This window comes from Balearica regulorum, chromosome 4 (genome assembly GCF_011004875.1).
Source record: "Balearica regulorum gibbericeps isolate bBalReg1 chromosome 4, bBalReg1.pri, whole genome shotgun sequence".
Lineage (NCBI taxonomy): Eukaryota > Metazoa > Chordata > Aves > Gruiformes > Gruidae > Balearica > Balearica regulorum.
The window spans coordinates 51,403,600-51,422,822 of record NC_046187.1 but is presented as its reverse complement, the minus strand read 5'-3'; the positions used below and the strand labels follow the sequence as shown (position 1 = coordinate 51,422,822).

The window sequence follows — 19,223 nt, the reverse complement described above, 5'->3', positions numbered from 1 at the left end:
CAATCCCATAAATAAGGTGCCCCAACACTGACTTGGGGTAGCTCTCGATGGCTGGTTCCATGGGTGCTGCCTGGCAAAGGAGACATCCTTGTGTTGGGACAGAGGACGTAAGACGTGACAGTTTCCCTGACTGTTGCTCATCATCAGGTAAGACTAATCATTATCAGTGTCGTACCCTGCCTACACAGCAAGGGAGCTTTCCCCTTTTCCCTTGCTCACATTCTGCTCAAGCTTAATTACATCGATTGTAAACTTTATGATAATAATCTAAGTTGATCAAACTTGGTCTTTATTGCTGTTTTATCATTTGATAAAGAACATTTGCTGTGTGTCAAGGGGGGGAAATTAAAAAAAATCAAAAGGATAAGGAAGTACTCCCCAAATTGAAACCACTACATACAAAGTACAGTGTTGGTATCTTTCTTCAAGGTATTTACTGAAAGGTCTATGACAACATTCAGGTGAGCTTGTTCTGTCCCAAAGTGACAAAAGCTGGTCCACAAAACAGCCACTTGAAAAAATTCTGACTTAAAAATCCTCTTGAACATCTTTTCTCCCCATTCTCAATTTCACATCATTCCCAACAGCACCTACAATGATCACGTGCATGGAAGAGTTACTGAAGAGTAGTACTTACGATCAGTCTTAATGCAGCATGTGTAATCACAGTAACTTTGCTTTTGTTGTTGTTGCTATTTCTTTTTAATAAAGTTTTCTCTTACATGGTTTACAATTCCAGAAGTAGAACCGACACATGCACGGACAGTGCAAGCCAACTGACACTTTATCTGAATTTTTATTTTATTAAAAAGTCATGGGAATGTATAAAAACACCTAGAAGCCACATCTTCCAGCACACTAGGGAATACTCAATTTCAAAACTGAAGCTCTTGGCAAGAAAAAAAAATTACCACTAGATTATTTGGGTATTTCAAGCCTGGCTACAGGGACTTTTTCCTGTCAAGAAAAAAAAAAACTAAAACCTGTCTCCTGCATTCTTAAGATCATGGTGATAAAAAGATTAAGTTTCTAAGGTTATAAGATACTGAAGTAGAGAAATAGGGGATCTCCTCTTTTTTTATTACACAAATAAAGCTTTCCAAATATTAATTCAAGACTTTATTCATACAAGAAAGGGGAAATTTGTCCTAGGCAGAAGCCCACATTAAAAATGATCCAGCAGATTTTGGGTTCCTGTAATATCTCAAGCCTTAAACTCCAGAAGAGAAGGCGGCCAGAGCATCTGATTAGCAAGTCTGAAATACCTGACTGTTCTGCTAGAACAGTTTCCCACAACATTTAAGTTTTGTGAAATGCAAACTTCATACCTGAAACCACCTTAATTTAAACAAATTACCTTAATTTAAACAAAGTACATACAAAAGCAGGACACCAGCAAAACACTTGTCTGACCAATAATCAGAGACAGGTACTGTAATCAGAAACAGATTAGGTACATACCAATTACGTCATGAAGTGCCCACAACCTTGATGTAGGTTAAACAGCTGCTTCTGGATTTACTTAAGATCCCAGAATAGAAGCACATGGAAGTGATTTGTAGGTTTTGATAAAGTTAAAAATATACAAACTTTTAGCTTTTATTGAAAATTAAATATATTAGCAAAAGCAAGATTTAAGAAATATTTTACAAATGATTTACATACAAGAAAGCCAGTATCAGACATATTCACAAATATGCAAACCTTTAATTACAAAAAGTACCTATTGGCAGCATGATGCTAACCTTGCCACTGCAGTGTGCTCTACTATCCATATGAATAAGGCATAGAACTCACATTTGCACCAACTTAAAAAGTTCAAATAAAACTTTAAGCTTTTAAATCCTGGATGCACAATCCCCAATACACACACGCACGCTCTAAGATTTCTTCTTCTAAGCTATATAAATTAGGTGCGTGCTCTGGAAGAACAGCCAGCCTGAAAAGCCCAGTACTAGCATTTAGTTTTCAGCTTCCTCTAACATGTACAGGCCTAGGTATGTAAACCATATTCACAGTTTAAGTATTTTTAGACAGAAGTACCTTTTTTTGCATTTGTTCCTTAAAATTGGCTCTCAGTTCAGCATACAGTTCATAATGTCACCTGTTTTGTGATGCATACATTTACAAGGTAACTTAAAATCTCTGCCATATTCATGGTCAAGATAATTCAACAAGAGTAGTAATATCCAACAGTGACATTCAATACTATATTTCAAATATTTGTGCAAACAGCAAAAGAACAGTTGTATGAGGCAAACATTTGCAAAACCTTTAATACCTCCTCAATGTTGTAAACTTGGACTGTCAGCCTTAAGTCATCCAATTCCCACAGCTTTAAAGAGTCAGTGGCTAAAATGATCAAGTCTCAGAAAGGTTCTCTTCTACATAGTGCAAATAGTAACGTAGGTAACGTGAAAAACATATCTAGCTGGGTTGACTTTGTGCAATCATCAGTGGTCTTCTCTCATAGTTGAGGCAAGTGTGCATTCAAAGAACCACGTGGTTCAGGAAGTCGGGAGGGTGGGGAGGAGAGAGAAAAAGCAGTTCCATTACACTTCTCAAACCAGCGCTAGATGTGCAAAGGCAGCAAAAATTCCAGCTGCTACTACAACCAGAATGGAGTAACTTTTCAGGAAGACCCAGGTGGTTAGTCACTTGGACTGGTCTCTAGAAAAATATGTGAGTATATGTTGGATTTTTATCAGACGGTCTTTTAAAGACATCATGGAGAGAACTGACAGCTGATATCTGGGGTCTACTGGGAGAACAGCCAGAAGCCACCAACACCAAGCAGGACCATTGGGCATTGCCTGAAAATAAAAGTTAAGTTGGTTACCCATAACCAATGTAGTATAGTTGACTAACACGAAGACATCAAAAGACAGAGCTGTCAATGACAAAGACTAGTTTAAAGTTTGACACTAATTACAGAATTCCAGATCCATGAGATTCGAAGGGTTCTGAAGGGATCTCAACTGAGCGGTCAAATAAAGTACACTTAAACTAAGCTTGATAAAGCAATTATTTTTAAGACAACAAAGGAAGCTCATAGCTCCCTTGGGAAAAGATGGCAAAGTGTAGGACAGTCACCTAATAACAAAGCTCCCTGATTAAAAACTAAATCCATTACCTATCATGCTATTCTTGCGGCTTGAATATTCTTGAAGCCTAATGCTTTCATTTCATTGTCTTTGTTATATTTGAAGGACTCCTCTATCACCTCCCAATTCCACGCCCTCTCATTACCTCCTAGACAGAGCAGAACTACTTAATCAGCATCTTCTAAGTTGATAAAACATACTCTGTAACTTTTTCCTGTACCTTATTCAGTTCTCTACACCAAGCCTTAGATGTCATGTCGAGAACCGGACATAACACTCCTCAGCAGAGGTCCTGTCACTGCAGAGATGATTAATTACCTCAAATGACTTGCAAAAATATTACTGGTAGTGGTACACTCCAGGGTGACATTTCTTCCCTTGCATTTGGATCACATGGCTGACACATTTGTGTTCTATTATAAATCTCAGGTACATACCCACAGCATCGCTGCCCTGCTACTTATCCTGGGTTTGCACACTTACTCCTCTTTCCTAGCATGTTGTTTTAAATCTGTTTTTTCACTAAACTGTTCTAAAATCATTTCTGAATTCACGCACAGGCCTCCACAGCAACTACAGTCCTCCCAGATGCATTAATATAGCGTCATAGAAGCATGTAGCAGATGGGTGAGGGACAGGCTTTCATAAGATCCCACTTCATATGTAATTCCACTTTGAAAGCCAATTTTACGTATTTTTAAATGTTACTTTTCTCCAGCCTTCGCTCTCTCAGGATCTCACCAACCTTCATTAAATGTTTATAATAACCATTAAAATAGATTGCTGCAGTTAGTTTCTTAAGCAACGTTTGTCAAATATAGCAGCATAGCAGCTGCAGCAGTTTATGGCACTCAGAAAGGAAGAAAGTGTCATTTGTGATTACCTCTTTGGCAAAGATTACTACCTGCATGTGTCACAGAGAAAATACATTACTTCCCATTTTAATTCTAACAGCTTTACACAAACCAACAGTTTAAAATGCTACTGGAACTGAGAACTTGTGTTCTCAGTTTACTAGTTTTATCTCCACAGCAGCGTATCATCCTTTCCCGCAAAAACTGTTGAACAGTGACAGAATTGCCTTTTGTTGCTCATCATAAGACAAACAAGATGCAAGCCTTATGCCTTCAAAGTTGGGAAAAAAGTGTTTTTTTTCTTCTTTTAGTGTTTAGCAGTTGTTAAAAGGGGTTTTATTTTTTAGAAATAAGCCCCTAATAATTGATATTAAATGATGTCTCACCTGTATATTTTCCTCCCTGTCAGGCATTGGCCCAAAGTGCTGAAGAATTTGAGTGCGAAATTTGTTTCTTAAATTTTGGAACCAACTGCAGGCCTGATTGTAAACAAAATTGTGAAGTTCTCTCAGTTTCTTTAGTTGCTCTTCATCAGCAACCTATAGGAGGAATGTAATGAAAATATCATTATAGATAGAGAAACAATTAAGGTGTTTGATTTTTTTTAAATTATTTAGTTTAATTTCAACTATATTTAGATACATTTCTTGCATTCTCCTAAACCTTGAAGTCCTGTGATATTTTAAAAAGTTATAGCTTCAATCTATTGTTCGAACAAAACCCATAGTTTTTCTTTGTTGCTTTATGATAACAATAATTTAAAAAATTAAGCTAACTTCCATTTCTTCCATGTGCTGGCACTGAATCTTCCAGTTGTCTAGGGACCTAAAAAGCTGAAACAGAGCTCTCACGAACAAATCAAGCAAAAATCTTCAGATATTAATACTAGTGAGTATTTATACAGCATTCTGGATACCTTAACATCTTCCAAATATTCGATGTCTGCAGTGCAATAACCATCTTTCATCCCTCTCCGTAAAACTCTAAATCTCTTTCCACCAACTGTATCAACAACAGACCGTCCATCAGGTAGAAAATGAACATTCCTAATTTGCAGCATGCATCCATAATCTGCAAAGCTAGAAAACAGACCTTGTCAGTAACGCAATTACACACTTCAGAAAGGACACTTCTTTATAATTAAAAAAAAAAAAAAAAAATGTATGAGAAGCTTAAAGTCAGGATGTAAACCTACCCATTTTGAGAATCGCTTATACACATCCCAAACTGTTTAGTCCCAGTTTCCATACTTCTGCGAATCATTAGTCTGTATCTTGGCTCAAACACATGTAGAGGGCAAGGCACAGTAGGATATGCCATAGTGCAAACAAACATTGGAACATTCTTGGTCAAGCTTCAAGAGAACATCAGAAGAAATATGTGGCTTTAAAAATCAAGTCACTGAACTACCCGAGACAATACATTTTTTCAGTATGTCTGCTATATTTGAGGTCATAAAGCACTCTTTTCAAAGTTTAATAATAAGCACATCATAATAACTTTCATCTACAATAAACATACATACTAATAACAGTGACTGAATACCTATGTAAAGATTTGAATACATAGTGGACAGTAAACATCATAGTTATCTAGTTAGTATCTAGTCAGTAAATGAAGGGGTTTGCTTTGAGGACAGAGGTTTAGTTATTTTTTCCTTTTTGTTTTAGTTTGAGCCATACAAACCATTATGCCTTCAGAGTCACAGTTTTCCTGGAACTAGAAAGATGTTGCAGTAACTACATAGTAGCTAGGTCACTATTTAGCTTATTTTCAGTGACAGACTCCAGATGACAAGATGCAAACCAGGGTATAATTTTTACCTCGCAATATGCCTCAGCAGGCCTAACTGAAAAACATGCTATTTTATCAAGTATGTACAGTTGATACAAATGAGTTAGCATTAAAACATTACCAGGTATTTAATTTTAATACCTTTCAGACTATAAAACATAATTCTAATGTATTGATTCTGTTATGTAAGTTGCATGAGCTATAGTTTTAAATAGTTTTCCAACATTCCTATCTACAAGTACCTGATGCTTTATCTATCTGAAGATACTACTACAGATAAACATCAAGATTACAAAAGAAATCCCAACGATTTCTTTCCATCACATCTACCTTTATACAATTAATGTCTAACATGAATTGCTTTGAAAGAAATTCAAGTATCTGTGTTGGCTGCAGTCTCTCAGGAGGACAATTCCATTAACAGCAGCAAAGCTAAAACTGAAGCTCCACAACAGTGCACACAGAAAGAGAAAGAGAAAGGCAAATGCATTTTGTAGAGAATTTAAGAGCCTCACATTACTACTATCAAAGTGTGATTTTTTTTTATTTCCAGAGTAGTTAATTTTATGAAATACACATTTAAGACAAATTAACATGTCTTTATACTCCTTCTTGCATCCATAATGTGCCATTATTAATAACCACAAAAATTATAAAACATTTCTAAAAAGTTTTTCCATACTCATCTCTCAAGTTTTCTAGATAAAAGACAGCAAACTTACTTTGAGTGTTCAGCTGTTTCTTCAGCATGAATTCTTTTTCTCTCATGTAATTCATCAGCCAAATATTTCATTATTAATTCCTCCAGCAGTTCTGTGATGCTGTATTTTCTGCTTGCAAGGTACTGTAAGCAATTTAAAAAATGTTAATATTTCTTTTCATATATATTAACAAAAGACTTGAGAAAATGCAGCTTTTATTTAAAGCCATGATATACAAAATGTGTCATAAATTAGATTTAAACCCATGAAAACTTACAGTGCTGAGGTTCTTATGTTTCAGTACGTAACATCTAATGTTACTCTAATACTTGAAAATAGATTCTCTATTTTAGTTCTTGGTGTCTGACAACTTCAGTGTCTAACACTGTATTTCTATGCTTAACAGAGACAGCATTGATTTCCCAGGTTATACAACCATACAAATAAGGAAAGTGTATAGAAATCACAGAGAGGTTTTACTGAATAGTTACCAAAGTTTACTCAAGATTTAATTACACAATAAAGTAGATGGTCACAGAAACATAAACCTTCTAAGACCCTGAGGGAAACTTAATCAACTTGTATTGAAGTTTTTCCTTTCTAGCAGAAATCCACAACCCAAATGAATCCAAGTTGTTGTGTTTAAGTGAAATAGTCTTTAAAATGATACAGTATTTGTGTTTGTGAGCTCTACTGAGAAACAGTACCTCTTTCAAACTCTCCTTACAGAGTGGACACTGAGGAGCATGGTCTAAACACCGTTCCAAGCAACCTTTGCAAAAAGTATGTCCACAAGGGGTTGTCACTGGCTCAAAGAATAGCCTGAAACAAAGTTATTAAAAGTTAGATACCATGGCAAATGTGCGTAACAAGGCAGAGAAAATTAATCCCATAACTCCTTATTCTACTTTTTCCCCTACACCAGAGTTTGTTTCTGTTTCCCACTGCATTACTCCTTTTTAGCGTTTTCTGATGAATCTGGACACATTTCAACACTCTAAATATCTAAACATTTATCCCAATGTATAAAGATTTTGGTCTCACTACATAGACATTCAGAACACACAAAATTAAGTGATTTTTTGAGGAGCTAAGTTGTTATAATATTAGTATTACATACTAGTAACATAGCTATGGACAGTTTAGTATACACCATATGTTTTAAGGTATTTATTCTGAAAACCAAGATGACTCAATTAGAGGTTTTTAATACATCAGCTACATTTAAGTAGGCTAACATTCTGAAGTATCTATATGTCCTAGACAAATAATGAGGTTCACAGGCAATACTTATTTTGGGAAGGCTAATGCTTAGAAAAGTTAAATAGTTTTACTGACTGAAAAAAAACCCTCTAATACTTAACCTCAAAAGAACCTGTCCTTTTTACCTTGCTAGTTAAAAAGTTTAATTTAAAAGGCAGCTTGATTAAAATAATACTGTGTTATATAGCACTATAGCAAGTAACACATTTAAATAAGCATTTAACTGCAGGGACAGAGGAAGACTGAAAATTACTGACTTATATCAGAACTCATCACAACCTATAAATTGAGGTACTTATATGTGTAACAGATATGTGGCCAAGCATCTAACACGGAAATATCGAATCAAGGAGGAAATCTTACCTCATACATAGAGAGCACTCAAAATCTGATACATCAATCAAATCCCCTGGTATTATTCCAAAAGCCAGTGTCATGTCCCTTTTTGTACTTTCTAAGGAAAAGCAAGACAAAATACTCCTTCAAAGAAAGGCACAAGACAGTATATGCTTTACATTTCAAAGTAAGTGACTGTTTACCTCCTTGCTTTTTGTGTTTGTTTCTTCCATCTTCACATGCAACCATATCCTGTTCTGAAAAGGAGAGCTTTCTTTTCAACAAAGCACCTTTTACTTGGCCAGAGAGAAGGGGTTCAGAAGACACTCTCTTTAAGCCATCTTCCTTGGCAAGGTCTTTTGCTGAGTTAAGAGCATGGGCAGACTGTGCACGATTTAAGCTTCCACTGACAGGTTCCAGTACCTCTGATCCTCCTAAACTCTATAATAATAAGATGAACTGAACTGTACTTAAAAAGTAACACAAATCTAAGCATGTAAAATGTGAACATGCAAAGATATACAAGTCAAACTGATACCCTTTTGTGATTTAACCAGGCAGGTAGCTAAAACAACCACACAACCATTCGCTCACACCCCTCCTCCCATTGGTATAGGGGAATCAAAAAGGAAAAAAAAAAAGAAAAAAAAAGTAAAAATTGTGGGTTGAGATAAAGACAGTCTCTAGAAGAGACTAATAATAATAATGATAAAAAGATATACAAAACAAGTGATGCACAGCACAATTGCTTACCACCTGAAACCAACGCTCAGCTAGTTCTTGAGCTGAACCGCCTCCTGGCCCACCCCTCAGTTATATATGGAACATGACACATGGTATGGAATATCCCTTTGGTCAGTTTCAGTCAGCTGCGCTGGCTGTGTCCCCTCCCAGCTTCTTGGGCACCCCCCACCTTCTCATTGGCAGGGCAGTATAAGAAGCTGAAAAGGCCCTGACTGCTTGACGACAACTAAAACATCAGCGTGTTATCAACGTTATTCTCATCCTAAATCCCAAACACACCACTATACCAGCTGCTAGGAAGAAAATTAACTTTATCTCAGCTAAAACCAGGACATACCCACAGTTAGTTCATTAATTAACTAGGGGAATTTGATATATCAAGACAGTATTCAAATTTGCTTAGTATTAACAATTTAAAAATCTTCATCCGCTTCAAAGAGAAGAAAGACTGTATTTCTCTCTATTTTGAAGTCACTAATATGAAATCTCAGTACCTTCTAATAAGTTGTTCACTAGAATGAGGGGTCTTAACGCTCCCAATGAAAATACATTACTCCCAAACCCACAGTTCTTTTCTTCTAATTTAGCCAATTACAGAAAGTCAGCATTTAGGCTGGAAAGTAAGTATGATAAAGAAAGATATCGGAACATCTGATGTTTGCATATCAGCAAAAGAGAAAAGTTATCCTATAGCTTTTATTACCTGCTCAGGACAAAGCTGTAAGTTGCAGTAAGATTCAGTCGCCTCAGAACCAAGTATAAAAGGTTTATTTCGAATATGTGGTGAATTCCAAGCAGATTCCTTCAGACTCTCTCCTAACTTCTCTGGTGACAGCACATCACACAATGTCTAGAAAACAAACAGCTAAATGTTCATAACAATAATAAAGCTATGTCTAGATCCTTTTCCATAAAACTACATACTAAAAATAAGAATTTAATCTATATGAAGTTATCCTCATAAATAGAGCTTTATCTAAGCAGCAACTGGGAAAGATCAGTTGAGAACAAGTATAAATCTACATATCTATATTACTAAAGAAATTTATCTAGAAACCTTTTCCACTACAAGTGAGTGAGCTCTTTGAACAGAGTTAGACATTACAATTCATTATCATGCAGTTTTTCAATGTAACTTTTTATTAACAAAGAAAAAATGTTGTGCTCTGGGCACAAAAGAGTTCAACATAGAATATTTAACTTGCTGCCTGCTTTCCAGTTTTCTAGATTTTCATTTAGTAACTTCAGAAGCATAGGTACTTTGAAATGTGTACTTAAAAGTTGTATGTTAGGATTATCTCTTCAACATAGTATGATATATCTTGAAAGGAGCTAATCTGCTACCTGAACCTTCTCTGTATGTACTGAAGATTTTTAGATGCTCAAAGTCTACTATAATGGAAGCTTTATAAAGGAACCAAGTCAGAGATAGTAATCCAGTTTCATAAATAAATTACCCTTTCTACTTCTAGCTTGGCTGGAAGAAAGTCCTCATCAAGGGCTAAGCACTGTAGAAACAGTTGTAAGGCATCACCTACAAAGCCAGAGTCTTGCAGCACTTTTCCTTTCTGGAAGTAGACCTGAAAAACAGATACCATCAAGACACTTCTAGAGAGCATATAGAACTGCAGTATTCAGCTTACAGGCATTACATCAGAGTTAGAAACAGAACTCTCAACAAAAAAAAGAATGTAGCTCTTTAACAAAGTTCAGCTGTGCACAGCATGGATGATCTATATGCCTTGTCTAACGTACATCCCCTACAGCATTTGAAAAGAATCATGAGATAGGCTGGCATTAGTCTCCCTCCAGTTAATTTGTTTTGGCTTACATGAAGGGTTAAAAATCTGACTACTGCTGAATTCACAAAAAGCTTTAATCTTCCCTTTCTGCGAGCCTTTGGAGGGGAAGAAGAGGGACATGAAATGCAAATTATTACATAACCTCATACAACAGCTTACAGGATACTGGTTTTGCCCTTTGTTTCATTAAAAAGCTTTACGGTTCCAGCCTCCAGGAGAAGGGTAACTACAAAGAAAACGATCCACACAACCATACATCCCTTACGTACATCTTAATCTATATTCTTAACACAAAGCAATGCATTTTTGGAATTGCTTCCTCCAACTATATTTTGTTCTTGAACACTAGACAGCAGGTAGGGAAAAAAAGTATTTGTTTACTATAAAAAAGGGGAGAAAAAACTACTGAATTTTGCTGAACCTGCCTATAACTATATGACGTTGGCACTAAGAAGTCCCTTATCCGACATCTCAATTTTAAAAAGTTGCATTTGCAGTAATATAAATACAAGTTAGATAAAAACAAGTTATATAACAAAACTTAGATAAAACAACATCTAGTTGTATATAAGATTTTGGATAATGGGCCAAAAAACTGAATTTAAAAAAAAAAACAACCACAAAACAAACCCACCCAACAAAAACCCCAAACCCCAAAATCCCAAAACCCAGAGTGCTGATTCTACGGAATGACTGCCAGTAACAGTAGAGTCTGTTAAACAAGACTGTCAGATGAGGGCATGCATCACCTTTGATGGATTTGAGCAATTTCATTTAGGCGTTTCCTGAAGAAGGAAAGTATGCTAATCTTCCTCTTACAGACAGTTTACTTTGCTACAGAGATAAGAATTGTTAGAGGAATCCATCAAACCAAGCTCAGTTAAGTGAAGTAAGGTTTCTTTCCAAACATACAGAAAAAAGTACAGTACTACCAATGCTGAGAGGTGAAAAGCAGGATGCTCTCTGAATTTACAGTAGCCATGGAACTGAACACAGAAGAGATCAAGACAGCAGCAGCTATTTCCCCTTGTGTGGCAAGATCTTGCTGCTCCTGCTGTGCTCAGAGTTTAGACAGCCCTGCAATATGCAGTTATCTTACAGATCTGAAGGCCAGTGACTCCCCAGCTGCCTGCACTATTTGTAAAGCTCAGTTCCCACTGAGTTTTTTCAGGCTTTTTGAAGAAAAACTTTCCAAACTAAAACAGCGAAGTATCCTTATCTTAATAAAAATTAACAAATAAACAAAAACCCCAAACCCCAGCTGTTACAGGTTACATCACTATAAACTATCCCAACTCCAAGTACTGGAGCCACTAAAAAAGGCCCAAAACACATGCTTACATTTTTTTTAGCCAATACTACTGCAAAATAATTTACTGCTTGCACTAAATATTTTTTGGCTCTTTGGTAGCCTTTGGAAAAGAAAACTGTGTTGTCCTATTTATATAACAAACTGTTTTACCAATAAAACTCAAAAACTATGAGAGAAATGTTGATTTAACATAGAGCCAAGAATTCTAGTCCTGACTGGCAAGAGTGCTCACTCATCTCATGTGATATTCTCAAGGAAGAGATAATGCTTAAAGTGCTCTGACTTTGGGAAATACAATCAAAGTATAAACACTTCAGGGAAGTGCAGAACTTTAAAAGGACAAACTTGTACATAGCATAAGAAATTTTAAAACTCAATTACATCAACCAAATATATGGGCCTCAGAAATTCTGCTTTCAAGCAATTAAAGCTGGCTGCACAATTTCAGCCAACCATCCAGTCAAATAACATTAAGCTGAAGTTAAGTTTGTAAATATTTAATAACTTTTCTAAGAGAACACATAAAAGTGTTCTTATAAAGAAATAATCAATAACTACAGACAGCATAAAAGTACTTCATAATACTTCCCAAGAAGTCAGTTCTACTGCATTTAATCCTTCATCCAAAGACAGCATTTCTTGTGATATGAAAAATACCTGAAGTTTTGGATGAAAACTAAATTAACAGTTCCAAGTGGATTTGTCAATCAACTCTAACCTCCTGTACTCATCAGCAGCCTGTCTCATAAGCAACTATTCTAAGATACCTTTTAGCATTCTGCATGCCTTACAAGATAACGTTTAAGGTAGCTGACCTCGGTTCTTAACTTGATGCAAGTATAAATTAGAATTCATTAGTTTTATAAACAAACACAGATTTTGAAAAAATGAAGAGTTCCTATTAACTTACCTCTGGCCAATTTGGCATTTTAGAAATAACAAAATTTAGATCTTCTATGGCTGTTTTATATTCCTGGAGGCCAACATATGACTCAGCTCTGTAAATTCTTAGCATCAAGTCACTGGAATCTGAAGACAAAAATTAAGTAACATTTTTAATAATTCAGAAATCTGTAATTTAATTAGGTATGCTTTCATAGTGATATGTCATAACTATACTTTTTTGTACCATACTTTCAAAATTACTGAGTACATTCTCCACCCCCCTCAGTGTTTGGGTAATAAAAGTGGCAGTAATTCCAGGCTCATGTCTTTCAAGCTAAAGATCAAATTTTGTACCCTCTATTGTATCTTGCAGCAACAAGAAAATATATTTTTAAAAAAAATCTAACATTGAGGCTGACTGAATAAAGTATTGTTCAGTACTGCTGTGACAAGAAAAAATTGAGGACTAAATAGACTTTAGCTTTACAGTACATCCATTCAAAACCACAGAAATCAGGGAATTCACTGCGCTTTTATTAAAAAGTCTAAGCATTATGAAGTTTGATTTCAAACGTTGAAGTTTTTCTTTACACTGTCATTTGTTTTTATAACATCCAACCTCTTCCAACTATGGCTGGAGATACAGATGCCACTTTCACAATGGTATCCATCTGGTAAGTACCAGAAGTAGGCTTTATTGCTATGTGGTCTGAAAAGAGATAGCAAATACCAGAAAGCCTTTAACACCAGTCGGCAGCCCTGTTGTAAGGAGTTACATTAATGGAAATTCTGCAATGGGGAAACATTAGTGTGTGTTCAGTCAAGACAAGTTCACATGTCCAACATACAGCATTTTGCACTTTTAGTAAAGCAGCCTCTAAATGGGAAGTACACCCATCTCCATGCCACTACAACTGTGGTTTTCATAACACAACTAACTGTAGCTGTTGCTTGAAAAAAAGGTCAGCACACTGCTTTGCTCTTGACTTTTTTAAATACACCTGTGGTTTTTATTCCATAAAGTCGAACATTGGTCTACTGTAAAGAACTATTTAATTTTAGTATTAAGTTTGTTTCAACAAGATTTTCTTGGGGGGGGGATAATTTCAATTTGATATTCTATCTTAGTCTATTTGAAATGTCTGGTTTAAATTTTCATAATTTCTAACATTAGCTTGTTTTACATTTGAAAGCCAGACTGGTCAATGTTTCCATGTATTCCAACATTTTGCTTTGTATTTAAATCCACAATGCTACATGTAAAAAGGCCTTAATGGAAAAGAAAGGGTTAAGAAAATCAAAACTGACATAAGATTTCACAGCTGAAACTGTTTCCCTTCAAATACAAATATTCCCAAACCTGGTTTGTTTGTTTTTTATTTTACTGTAGACATAATAAAATGTTTGTATTAACAGAAGTCTGGGAAATTGCCTAACTTAAACAGGTAATTCTGCAAGCAGAACAACTCTGAAGCCTGCTTGCCTGTGGCTTCGCATTTTGTGACTATTATAGCCTAGTAAGGGGGAGCTCAGATCAAACTCTTCAGACCATTTATTCTGTTGTATTTGACTCCTTGGTGTCCAGCAGAGTTAGTATTAAACGAAATTCTTTTCTTCAGAGGTAGCAATAAGTGCAGGTCTTTGTTCTCCGATAAGCTACCTATTTGCACATGATCAGAGGGAGCTCATCTTTTTCAGACTTTCAGGCATAGAAGATGACCTGAGGAACTCCCTAGCCTTCCTTTCTGGAGAGAGAGTGAGGGGTAGTTCAAAGATAAAAATGGGAGTTCAAGTCTACAGCAGGTGGACATTGTCCATTTCTTTTTCAAAGAGAAAAGCGTGGTCCCAATAGAACTGGTATCAAACAAAGAGCTACAACAAGGAACTGGGACCCCAACTCTGCTGCTGAACACACACAAACACTGCCAATGAATGATCAACAATAAAACAAATTGAGTCTAAACATTTGCGCAACCAGAAGATCTAAATTTATATGTCCAATTCTGCAACCATAATTTAATTTCTAGGCTTTGTAATTGTGAAAACATCATTTTGCAATGTTTCAGTATGTATTTTAACGTTTGCCACATAAAGGGAGGATGCAAAACTATTTCAAATCCTTAGACCAAAGACTAAACAGAGCAGTAACACTTGTACTTGAATTTTCAATTTCAGTAACCCTATATATTGTAAATAAAGAAATCACTCACTTCTAGCATATCCAAAGACAAATCATTTTAATAAAAAAAGACATCAAGTACTTTCAGTGCAGAACTGTGCGTACCAGTTATTATTACATTAATAGGAAAGTATACAAAGGTGTAGACACAAAACCCCACTCATTTTGAGTTCTTTTATACTACTACCAAGGCATCTGCTCCTGGCTACTGTCAGCATAAGCATACCAATAAATGGACCATCTCTGGTCTGATCCTGCATGCTTTTTGTATGGTTCTTAAAAATATACCAAATTCTTCAAAAGAAGAGATATGCACATTACAAGCACTATGCAGAAAAACTTCAGGACACAGTGTTTATTAATATAGTACTATAAGGTCACCCCAGTGATCAAGGGTTGGAACACACAACCCACAAGAGGAGGCTGAGAGAAATGGCCTTGTTTAGTGGAAAACAATTCCTGAAGGCCTTGGGAGAACCCAATAGCCTTCCAGAATCCAAGAGGAGGCTACCTAGAAGATTCTTTACTGAAGTGCATGGGAACAAGAGACAATGGTTATAAACTGAAACAAGGGCAGTGCTGACTTGAAATAAGGAGAAAATTTGTCACTAAGAGGATAATTAACTTCTGAGCAGGTTGCCCAGGAAGGCTGTGGAATCTTCATCCTTGTAGGTTTTAGTGATCCAGCTGGACAAAACCTTAAGCAAACTGCTCTGAACTCTGTTTATTGTGCTTTGAAGGGGAGATTGATTGGTCAACAGACCTCCTGAGGCCCACTCCGGCAGGAACACCCTGTGATTCAGACCAAACTCAAGCCTATTAGCTGTGTGTTTCAGGATACTTGATTAAAGACAACCTGCACTTGGATTTTAATCCAATAGACTTCCTTTAACTAAACTATTTCATTTCAACCCATGTAAGGACTTATATTAACCATATGTATGTTAACATTCCTTATGTTTTTCAAAAGTCACTTTAGCACCATGGCAAATACTTCTCTCTCAGATGTTTCAAGCAATGTAAGAAAGTTATGAAAAGATGCTAAATGAGTAATGGTTTAGTGCTAATGCCTTATTTAAGACATAAGATTTACATTTATAATATTTTTTAACTCTCTATCTGCATTAAAAAGAAACAGAGATGAACTAGCAGTGAGGAAACACTGAAACAGAGCATGAATGATTTTAAACATGAATACGTTTGTTATACTATGTCTTTTCCACCTCTAAGTGTTTTCAAGAACTCGTGTCCTGGAGGAAGACAGAAAGTATACCAGCAGCTCCTAATTAGTTCTCTATTAGCCTGAAATCATCCTCAATTTGTAGTTGTGAGCCCACAGCTCTAAACTGGTATTTAATGTACCTCTGCATTCTGATTCATGAAGTTCTTTAGTATCTTCACCAGAATGCTTGGAACATAATTGAAATATTGATAGTTCTCAGGACTGGAGACACAAGAAATAGCTGTACAAAGGATCTCAGACTGAGCTTCTCGCACTTAAATCTAGTGGATGTACTAAATTGGAATAATAAAATTGTGGATAAGCACCGCATCTGATAAATTCTGGTTTTAAAATTTGGGAATAGTTAAGATGTAGCTTCACAATAGAAGGAATCAAAATTCTTCCTCCATAGATATCTAAATGGTATTGCTGAATCCATAAAAGAAAGAAACTAGAAACTATAGAAATAACTTTCTCTTTTATTCTTTCAAAACAATCTTGAAACATGAAACAGAACCCCTGTAAACATTTGTGATCAATAATGGATCCATCAGTTTGTACCCTGAAGGCCACTGAGTTTTGACTCCATGTCTGTGTGGCTTGTATGAGCCAATGCTGTCATTCAGAACACACAAAGAAAAAAAGTCTGCTTCTTACAGTTCCAAGATTTAAAATAGATCAGCCACTTTCTCAGGTCACATCTATCCCATACCCCACATTTTGGAAACACCTGGGCAAATAACAAAGAATTGAAGGCCACAACTGAACCTCTTTAAATTAGATTCCAAAAGGGATATAAAATGTATCTGAGATTTAATCCCATCTGCATTGAAAACAGTTTATTCTGGAACTAGATCTAACGTATCTCCCCAGAAGAGATTGGAAGGATTAGACTTATGCAAGCTTTGGGTTTTTTCTCCGCTGCAGACAACTATACAAAACGTAACACACTTAATCTGTAAAAATATTAATTCCTAAATTTCTGAACAGAAATAAAATGGCACAAATGAAAATGGAACCTACAAATCACCAGGTGTTAAAATCCATAGTCGAATAAAAACATCAAAGGAATCTGTCAGTGGATCCATCTAGGTATATCAATCACACAAATTTGACTCCCTCTACAAAGGCTAAACTCTGAAAAACTGACTGTATCTGAAGCGCTCATGGTACCAGACATACTGCGTGTGAACAACATAGGATAGTCTAAAACCATGCCCCTACCTCCCATCTTTGCACCCTCTCTCAACAGTATATTATAAAACTTCAACCACACCCACCTATGATGTCACTGCCATTACACAACCTGTCCCCCTCCATGCCTGTCTGCTTATGCAACTGGGCCCGGCCTGCTGGGAATTGTCTTGGTGACACTTAAGACTGTGAAAATAGGTCTCTCTCAGGAAACAAGGTTAAATACAGCAACAGAATTTCTCCTGTCCGTGCAGAGTGATTACTAAATATGAAGCCAAACAAAGCCCACAAACTCTTCTGTAAGCAAGTCCCACGAAAGCATGTCAGGGGGAAGACATGAAGCAGCCCATGTTGGACGCTCCTCCATGCCTCTGAAGCGTATCCCACTACCAGGCTTGACGCTCAACTGAGGTCCAAACAGCTACGCCTCCCGCAATCGGTCCCTCCACTCCACCAGACGATGGGGAGGTTCCTTGAATCCTCTCAGCAAAACTCGAGAAAACTTTGGATGTTCTCTGTCGGTCCATTTCGGCCACTGACGCCCTCAGCAGTAGGGGAGGGGGGCTGAAGGCCAGGAAGGAAACGCGCGCACACCCCCCTACCCCGCCACGCTTCCAGACCCCCGAGCCTGCCGTGCCGCGCTACCAGCTCGGCGAGCTCCCGCCGGGACAAGGGCGGGGAGCGAGGCGGCAGTCCGCGGCTCGGGCCCGCGGGACCGGGCGGAGGAAAAACCTGCTCTGCTCCCCACCAGCCTTACCTGTTCGCAGAGCCTGGCTGGCGGCGCCCAGAGCCTCTCGGAAGCGGCCCTGGGCCAGCAGCTCCTCCAGCCGGCTCCCCGTCCTCGCCCTCTCGCACTCGCCCGGGAACCACTTCTCCGCCAGCTGGTTAAGGACGACGCTGGTCCGCAGCGGGGCAGCGGCCGTGCTGGTGCCCCCCGCCGGCAACAGCCAGTCCCGGCAGCGGCGGCAGCGGGCTCGCAGCTCCCTCCGGAGACAGCGGCGGCAGTAGGTGTGCCCGCACGGGACGGTGACCGGCTCGCTCAGGAACCTGCCGCAGCCGCAGCAGCGCAGCGGTCCGTCGGCCGCGCCCCCGCCCTCCGCCGCGGCCCCGCGGTCCCGGCTCCAGCCCAGCCGCTGCCGCAGGCGGTAGTTCAGCACCAGGCAGTCCACGAGGGTCCCGAGGCGCTGAGGTCCGGCGAGGGGGCCGAGGCACAGCGACGCCAAGGACGCGCCCACCACTTCCTTCAGGCGGTTCCCGGGCACCAGCCTCTCGCCCGGCCGCGGCAGCAGCTCCCGTTCTCCATCCGCCTCTTCGCCCGGGCTCCCGCTACCGCCCGGCTCCGGCGACACCTCCGAGCCCACGGTCACGGGAGAGAACGCCATCGGCTGCCCGGCTCCGGCAAGGGGGGTGTGGCGCTCCCGCTCCGGCCGGCGGGCTCGGCTCCGCGCACGACGCTGAGGCACTGGCGGCGCCGGGAAGAGGAGGAAGGAAGGCACCCTCACGGGCGGGGGAGAACGGGGGGGGGGGGTCACGTGCGCGTCTCTGCGCGCGGCCCGGGGCCACGGTCCCCCGCCCCGCGAGGAGGAGAAAAAGAAGGAGGCAGCAGCGCGCGCCCAGCACTGCCCCCCCTTTCAAACTGCTCCGTCGCGCGCCCTCACCCCGCCGGCTTACATAAAACGCTGCGTCAGCTGACCGCCGGGCGGGCTGGCCATTGGCGGCGGGCGACGCCACGGTAGGGGCGGGGCAAGGAGGAGGGCGCAAGCTGAGAAGGAGGTTACAAAACACCGCGCCATGCGCGCGCCGTAACGGGGCGGGAGGGCGGGGCTGGCGTCG

The 19,223-nt window shown here is 38.9% G+C and overlaps 1 protein-coding gene across 2 annotated transcripts; it reads right to left on the bottom strand.

The window, feature by feature from the left end:
- Positions 1 to 1,583: 1,583 nt before the first annotated feature.
- Positions 1,584 to 19,036, bottom strand: LONRF1 (LON peptidase N-terminal domain and ring finger 1). 2 transcript variants are annotated; one of them, XM_075752102.1, is made up of 12 exons: positions 18,148 to 19,036; positions 12,821 to 12,939; positions 10,254 to 10,376; positions 9,500 to 9,646; positions 8,256 to 8,493; positions 8,080 to 8,170; positions 7,161 to 7,275; positions 6,475 to 6,596; positions 5,154 to 5,312; positions 4,875 to 5,037; positions 4,345 to 4,497; positions 1,584 to 2,813 (listed from the first exon to the last, which is right to left on the bottom strand). In XM_075752102.1, the coding sequence occupies exons 1-12, from the start codon at positions 18,770 to 18,772 to the stop codon at positions 2,655 to 2,657; spliced, it is 2,214 nt and encodes a 737-aa protein (XP_075608217.1). In that variant the 5' UTR covers positions 18,773 to 19,036; the 3' UTR covers positions 1,584 to 2,654. The 2 variants fall into 2 exon arrangements, with proteins under 2 accessions (XP_075608217.1, XP_075608218.1); XM_075752103.1 differs by lacking the exon at positions 5,154 to 5,312 and having other exon boundaries at positions 18,148 to 18,908.
- Positions 19,037 to 19,223: the final 187 nt, after the last annotated feature.